We start from the raw sequence: 7,324 nt of genomic DNA, 5'->3' as shown, positions 1-7,324 counted from the left end.
AAGAATATATGTGAAATACTTTGAAGTGATAAAATTTTAGGACTAAAATGATAAAAAAACATAATTTTTGAGATTATTTATGAGATATACAAATTTAAGGATTGAAATGCAAAGAAAAAGATGAAACTTCAAATTTAGAGTTTTGAACAGTGATACTTCAAATATGGAGTTTCACTGTTCAAAACTTCAAATTATGAAGTATTGAAGTATCTCTTAGAATGCATAAAACTTTATATTTGAGGGGATAGAGTATCTGTTGGAGTTGCTCTCACCGGAAAATTATTTCTACTAGTGTATTGTGCATATTAATACTTTTTGTTACATGCATATTAATTCATACTAACTGTTTAAAATATAAAACAGAATTTATGGGAACCATGGAAGAGTTCAAAAGCGCACAGAAGCCAAGAGATGTGAGTGAGACTCAGTCATAGCGTTCTCTCTTCTCCTTGTCACTATTTTTGGCTTTTGCTTTCTCATAATGTATTTAATATTTTTGTTATTCAAATCGTATCTGATCTTTTTGCTTCTGACAACGATGATATTTTCAACCTGATGGAGACTTTCCAGAAGAGGTTCAGTTTTTCAGAAGAAACGGTCGGTCTGATTCTTTTCTTTACACATTTTTGTGCAACGTAACTCCTCAATTCGGTGGATAACAAAATATATATATATATATATATATATATATATATATCCCGTAAAAGTATCTGAACATATTGATAAGACCTTTTCTGATATCTAATACAGTGGTCAAATTAAATCCCTATTTTGTCATGAGAGGAATTATAGTTTTTTTTTTCCTTTTTTTTTTGTCAACGAGAGGAAATATAGTTGGAAAACAAAAAATTAGAAGACTTCTACATGAAAAGGATTGTATTTAGCATATTTTAATGTAATTAAGCTATTTTATAATAAAAAATAGCGTAGGTTCCATTTTCTAAAACAATTTTAAAGTAGGGGATTTGCTCTATATTCATTTCTTAGAGAAAATAATAATTTTCTAAAAAAACATACATTTACGTAAGCTATAAAATAACTGTGTGTAATATTAGGAGGATAGATGATATTTTTATTATATTTTACATAGAGAGATATATATAATCATGGAAGAAGGATTTTATGATTCTTGTTAAGTTAGGTTAGATGGTCCCAAGCCTTCATGGAACTCCCTTGACCAGTCAATTAAGGAGTGTTAGCCCAGTGCCAACGGTACGTTGATGATCAACATATTCAACATGCCCTAACGGTACTGTTTATATTTTTACGATTTAATTTGATGGAGACTAGCTAACTTATAAGATATAATAGTGTAAATACTATATGTGGTTAAATATAATATATTATATGTATATATATGCTATATTGGTGGAAACTGAAAAGCAGATTGTGGTTTAATTTTACAAACAACGGATTAAATTCTATAAATATAAGATTTAATAACACTATATTTTGAAGCATGATTTAAAATGATTAAGTATTTGAATAATAATGAATTATATAGTTTATTAAAATGTGTAGTTGTATAAATATGTTACGAATTTTTAATAATAACTTATGTAATTATTTTATACGTATCAAGATTTGAATAATGATTATTTTTCTACTCAAAAAAATATATTATTAAAATTTTGTTTTAGTAGATAAAAAGTAGAAAAATACTTTTATATATGTTAAAAAATTATTAACAGAGAATTGTTTTTTAATGAAAAGTAGAAAAATACTTTTGTATATATTTAGACAAGTTACAGTTTTGCATTTAAATTCAAGTTTTCTTGAAACATCAAATTGAAAGGTATAGTAACACTTAACAGTGAAGTAAAAAAAAAAACAATTACTTGACCAAAAAAAAAAAGGAAAAAAAAGAGAGAGAGAAGAACAAGTCTCTGCTCTTTTGGTCTAGCTACCAGACAAAAACTCTTCTCCCATATAATAACTCTCTCTTCTCTGGTCAATCAATAATAATCTCAAAATATAATAAAACTCCCTTTTCTTGCTTTATCAAGATTCTCTCCTTCTTCCCCCACAAATCTTGTTTGTAATCTCGCCGGTTTTAATGGCACCGGTGACGGAGCATCAGAGTTCTTTCCTAGGTCGACTCAGCCGTCGCAATCAAGTCGTTTCCATGGACGTTAACCACGAGCAAGAGCTCGAAGAACTCGAAGATTTCCAAAAACACGTAGCTGAGCGTTTCGCCGAGTTACTGCCACAATCATCACCGTCTGATTCGCCGGAATCTCACCCGGTTCTATCGATCCACTGGCTAAGGAAGCTTCTTGATGTTTTCATGTCTTGTGAATCGGAGTTCCACTCTGTTTTGACATCGAACCCGTCTCAGATCTCTAAACCACCCTTGGATAAGCTTGTTCCGGAGATGCTTGACCGGATTGTTAAGGCCCTTGATATCTGTACCGCCGTGGTCAACGGCGTTGACTCAGTCAGACAAATCCAGCGTCTTGCGGAGATCGCTGTTACGGCGTTGAAACAAACGCCGTTGAGTGACGGAAGCGTTAGGAGAGCTAAACGAGCTCTCGCGAGCCTCCTCGCCGCTTTAAACGTCGATAAAAACAGCGGCGGAGGAAGTGGTAGGAGGTCAACGTCGGAACAGTGGTCTTCCTTTGGTAGGCGTAGCGGCGGAAGCGGAGGAGGAGGGTGTGTGAGCAAGAACTGGTCGGCGGCGAAGCAGATTCAAGCAATGACGGCGAATCTCGTAGCGCCACGTGGTGGAGAGGCGTCGCCGTTATACATAATGAGTAGCGTGATGGTAATGGTGATGTGGACGTTAGTTGCGGCGGTTCCTTGTCAGACAAGTAACGGCTTATTAGTTCATTTGCCTTTGCCGAAGCATCAGGTTTGGGCTAGCGCCGCCGTGAGTATCTCGGAGAGGATCGGTGAAGAGATGAAAAAGAAGGAGACGCGCTGCGGTGGACTGATGGAGGAGATGCAGAGGATGGAGAGGATTGGTTTGAAGCTGATGGAGTTTAGTGAAGGGTTTAGGTTTAACGGGGAGGAGGATGTGACGGCGGAAGTGGCGGAGATGGAGGAGATATGTCGGAAAATGGAAGATGGGCTTGAAGGGTTACAAAGACGAGTTAGGGAAGTGTTTCATAGGTTGGTTAAAAGCAGAAGTGAGATTCTTGAAGTGATTGATCACTGATTAGTAATCTTTAACTTTGTTGTGAAAAATCTAATCTTTGAGTGACTTAAGAAAAAGAGAAAAAAAAAAAATTATAGGTTTTGATTGTTTTATTTTATTTATGAATGATAATCTTTGATGTATATAAATTACAGTTTGTAATTTAAAGATATATATACACCATGTTTCTTCTCAAATTTATAAATTTTAGTCTTTGTTTTTTCACATTGAGGTTTTCTGTGATACTCTTTTTTTTTTTTTTTTTTTTTTGAGATGTTGCTTGGACTATGTGTCTTCTAAAGACTAGTAAATTAAATATGGGAAAATTTGAAATAAAGAAAGTTTTTCTAAACCTTTGTACATATACATCATTTTTTTAGATTGTCAATTGTGATGAAAATACCCTTACTAATAGATGTGTAGTGAAATTTTTAGGAGTTTAAACCAAAAAACAAACAGAAAACCCATGTTAGTAAACAACTGTGTAAAAAAAAATTTGAAAAAAAAATGTTTTGGGTCAAAAATCAGTTTGTAGATTAATGATTTATGGTCTAAATTGTTCAGGAAAGATTTTCTACGATTTTTTCAAGTTCTAAAACATTTAGATTATTCATTCTACAATTTGTACATGTTCTACGAAGTTTAGACGAAATTTTTTTTCTAAAAACTTCAGAACTTGAATTTTGTATATTCTACAAAATTAAGAATATGTATTCTACATTTTTCTTCATTCTACATCAATTCATAATATATTTTCCATGTTTTACCCTGTATACTAAAAGAAGTAGAAGATATATCATAGACAATTTAGAATTTATAATCTGTAAAACTTAAAATACCATAAAAATAGAAAGAAAATAAATGAAATAAGGAAAGTCAATATTTTTAAATAATCTTAATTTATGGTTACAATTCTGTATTTATTATTTAGATATGTTCTAATATATTTTAAATTGTGTATTCTTAATTATTTAGAAGAAAGACAAATACATAAAAAATCTACATTCGATATGACTTAACCTAATGTGATCGGTTGTTTCCCTCTCTTCCACCTTCCACGAAACTAAGACATCATAAAAATCAACATATAAAGAAATCCATAATTCTATAGGTATGGTGAAGATGCAAAACGGATCTAAACTAATATTTACACAAATCTGGGTTGAAATCGAGTTAAAAATTTGACATAATCTCATGAAACTGCAAAAAAAATCTGGAATTCTACATATTTAATTCATAAGAGATGGAGAGATGGTGAAGATGATGAGATGGTGAAGATGTAGAGAGACGGCTCGATTACAGTTTTTTTTTCTTCCCAAATTTATTTTTATTTTCTTTTGTTTATGATCCACTAAGACCAAATTAGGCCCAAACGAAATCCATCCAATATCAACTATAAATTGTTGTTTCTAATTTTAATAAATAAAAATCTACAAATTTAATCTGAATATATAATTGAGGGTATAATTGACTTTTATTTATACCCTAAAACCTATTTTACTAAACTTTTAAAAAAAGAATTTAGATGAACAAATTTTGGGAAAAAACTCCTTTATTTTCAATTTTCCCATTAAATATAGTCTTCACAAGTTTAAGTTCTTACAAACACAGTTTTACACTTGTCTGTAGCTTATCAACGGTAAATTTGAGAAAAGAAACAAAAACACTGATGAACACATCCAAATTACAGGTAATTAGGTTACAAGTGGGCTTTTTATAAGCCCAATTTAGTTTTTAGTCCACCGTTGAGGTTGCCATTTTAAATCATGGCCTACTTACAATATAGTTAAACAAAAACTAAGATTGTTTATTTTTATTGTTTGACATCAATATTAAGATATTTGAAAATAAACTAGTTTTCAATATAATAAAAAAGTTTGTAACCTTTTTCAATTTTCATTCTGTCGACTCATATTTTTTAAACCTTTTTATGTCTACCAATAAGAATTTTTTTTGATCATAACTTGTTTCTTTCTCGATTTAATACTTCGTCTAGTTGATCTTAATATATATTTGTTCTTCAAAGCCCAATATTTTATCTCAAGATTACTTAGCACCAAATATCAAAATTTGCTTTTCTTTTAAAGGTAGCTTAATTCGTCAAATCTAGTCACTTCATAAAACAAGTTAATCAATTAATATTTTCTAAAGATTATGATGAACAAAACAGAAAACATTTTCTGTTATATTATACACTAAAATTTTCTAAAGTTTATCTATTTTTAAAGAAAAAAATAATGGTAATGCATCTGAAACAAAAAAAAAATATTATTCAGAATGGCAAAGCAAGTTATTATTGAAAAATAAATGGATAGAAGATTAAAGATTTAGTACAACTATTTCACAAACGTGAAATTTATTCGTGAAATCACATTTCCACCACATACATACATGCCACGAAATTGTAAACACCCAAAAAAGTCGACAAAAAAAAACACGAAAATTAACGATATTAGAAAGAAAAAAAATTCAAAAAACAAAAGTAATAAACATTTTTAATTAACAAATGCACATGTTCTTCGGATCTCCCCAGCTGACCCGGTTTTGACACCGATCCTTCCCATTTTCTCCATAGCCTTCGAGAACTCACTAAAGAAATCTTGCTCCGATCCTCCCGCAAAACGTCTGACCTGAGCCAGTGCCGCGGGATTCATAGTTAATGCAGCGTCAGACTCGAAAAGTCCACGACGTTTCAGGACAAGCTTGAAGTAGCTAAGATCGAAGGTGTTTCTACTACCGGGATCCATTTCGACCTTTGTTGTATTGTCAGCGAGAGATAAACATCTCCGTGACTTGAGATTGGCGGCATATTCGCTGTCTAGCGACGGGTCTTCGTCTCCAACACCGGTGAAATTGAAGAGACGGTTTGAGAAGGATGAGCAATGAGACACTCCAATCGTGTGCGCACCTAAAACGTTTAAATTGACACTGTTTATAAATACCATACACTAAAACGACAACATTTTAAATAAACCATTTAAGTCAACACGTAACGTTTATTTTTATTTTGATGACGTTAGCTCTCAAGTGTCAACCAAACCCAAGAAAATAGACAATTTGGAGTTGATTTTTTACCGGATAACAAGACGAGGTCTTTAACATCAAGGCCTTGGTTTGCAAAGAGAGTTATAAGAGTCGTGAAGTTTCCAAAAGGAGGAGGAATATTGTCTCTAGCCTCGGCAAAGTTAGAGATACGTCCGTCTCTACGTCCAGTTGGAACATTCCATGTTGGTCCACCCTACGCCAAAATTAATCAAAACCGGTTAGCTTTTACATAGTGTTTAGACCAAACGAGGTAACTAAGTAATTAGCATATATATATATATACTCACAATAGCAACAATAGAGTCTCTAGTTGCGAGGGTGATGATATCGGCGCACGAGACGATTCCAGGGCATTTTGATTCTACAGCAGACTTCACTTTATCAATGAAGTCGAAACCTCTAACAGTTAGATTCGGAGGAGCAAGCTTCTCGACTTGTTGGTTGCTCGATGTCGCGTTGATCAAGATCGAACCATCACAACCCTACCAGCACCAATACGTACATATTTTATATATCATTTTTTATTTACAGATTTATATATCATACGTATTTGAAATACCGTTTTTGCATATATTATATGGTAAACGCATGCCTTATATAAAATTTCTAAGTAACTCTTATGATACCAACACACACACATATATATATATATATATATGTGTGTGTGTGTGTGTGTATCTAGAGTGTACTTATGATAATATGCCATACAATTAATAAATTTATGAATTAAGAATACCCGAACGAAGCAATCGTGGAAATGCATCCTAATAAGGCCAGCAGCCAAAGAAGGTGCATTGTTGATATGTTGGTTGACAACATCTTGTACAATCTTCTCTGCGTTAGGGCAAGTTTTGTCGTAGAATCCCATCTTCAATTGAGCTTCTGAAAAGCTCACAGATCCTAGAATCACAAGAATCATTACAAGAGCTAACCTGAATCTCGCCATTTTATTTTATGTGACACTTAGAAAATTTGATTTGACAATATATGTTTGATGGAGAATAAGAATTCCCAAGTTAGGATTATATATGGTTTTGGTCGTGAGAGGATAAAGCAACGAGGAGAAGAGAACAAGAAGAAAGAAGCTAAACTAGCATGTTCTATTTATTCCTGTTTGATTTGAATTATCATCACTAAAATAAT

The 7,324-nt window shown here is 32.5% G+C and overlaps 1 protein-coding gene and 1 pseudogene across 2 annotated transcripts; one reads left to right on the top strand and one right to left on the bottom strand.

The window, feature by feature from the left end:
• The first annotated feature begins 1,704 nt into the window (after positions 1–1,704).
• LOC104707430 (protein ROH1A pseudogene) lies at positions 1,705–3,361 on the top strand (annotated as a pseudogene). The gene has a single exon (XR_015563199.1). The product of XR_015563199.1 is annotated as a protein ROH1A pseudogene (transcript).
• Positions 3,362–5,414: 2,053 nt separating this feature from the next.
• LOC104707429 (peroxidase 39) lies at positions 5,415–7,324 on the bottom strand. Its single transcript, XM_010423774.3, has 4 exons — positions 6,918–7,324; positions 6,469–6,663; positions 6,212–6,374; positions 5,415–6,044 (listed from the first exon to the last, which is right to left on the bottom strand). The coding sequence occupies exons 1-4, from the start codon at positions 7,125–7,127 to the stop codon at positions 5,632–5,634; spliced, it is 981 nt and encodes a 326-aa protein (XP_010422076.2). The 5' UTR covers positions 7,128–7,324; the 3' UTR covers positions 5,415–5,631.

The sequence above is a fragment of the Camelina sativa genome, chromosome 8 (assembly GCF_030686135.1).
Source record: "Camelina sativa cultivar CO46 ecotype springtype chromosome 8, ASM3068613v1".
Classification (NCBI taxonomy): domain Eukaryota; kingdom Viridiplantae; phylum Streptophyta; class Magnoliopsida; order Brassicales; family Brassicaceae; genus Camelina; species Camelina sativa.
Note: the sequence above shows the minus strand (reverse complement) of the source record. Positions and strands in the feature narration are given on the sequence as shown.

Excerpts from the sequence above, each read along its gene's own strand:
- LOC104707429 (XM_010423774.3), bottom strand. The coding sequence starts at position 7,127 with ATGGCGAGATTCAGGTTAGCTCTTGTAATGATTCTTGTGATTCTAGGA. Across the intron at positions 6,375-6,468 it reads GAGACTCTATTGTTGCTATT|GGTGGACCAACATGGAATGT; the intron begins GTGAGTATATAT and ends ATTTTGGCGTAG. Across the intron at positions 6,045-6,211 it reads AGACCTCGTCTTGTTATCCG|GTGCGCACACGATTGGAGTG; the intron begins GTAAAAAATCAA and ends TAAACGTTTTAG.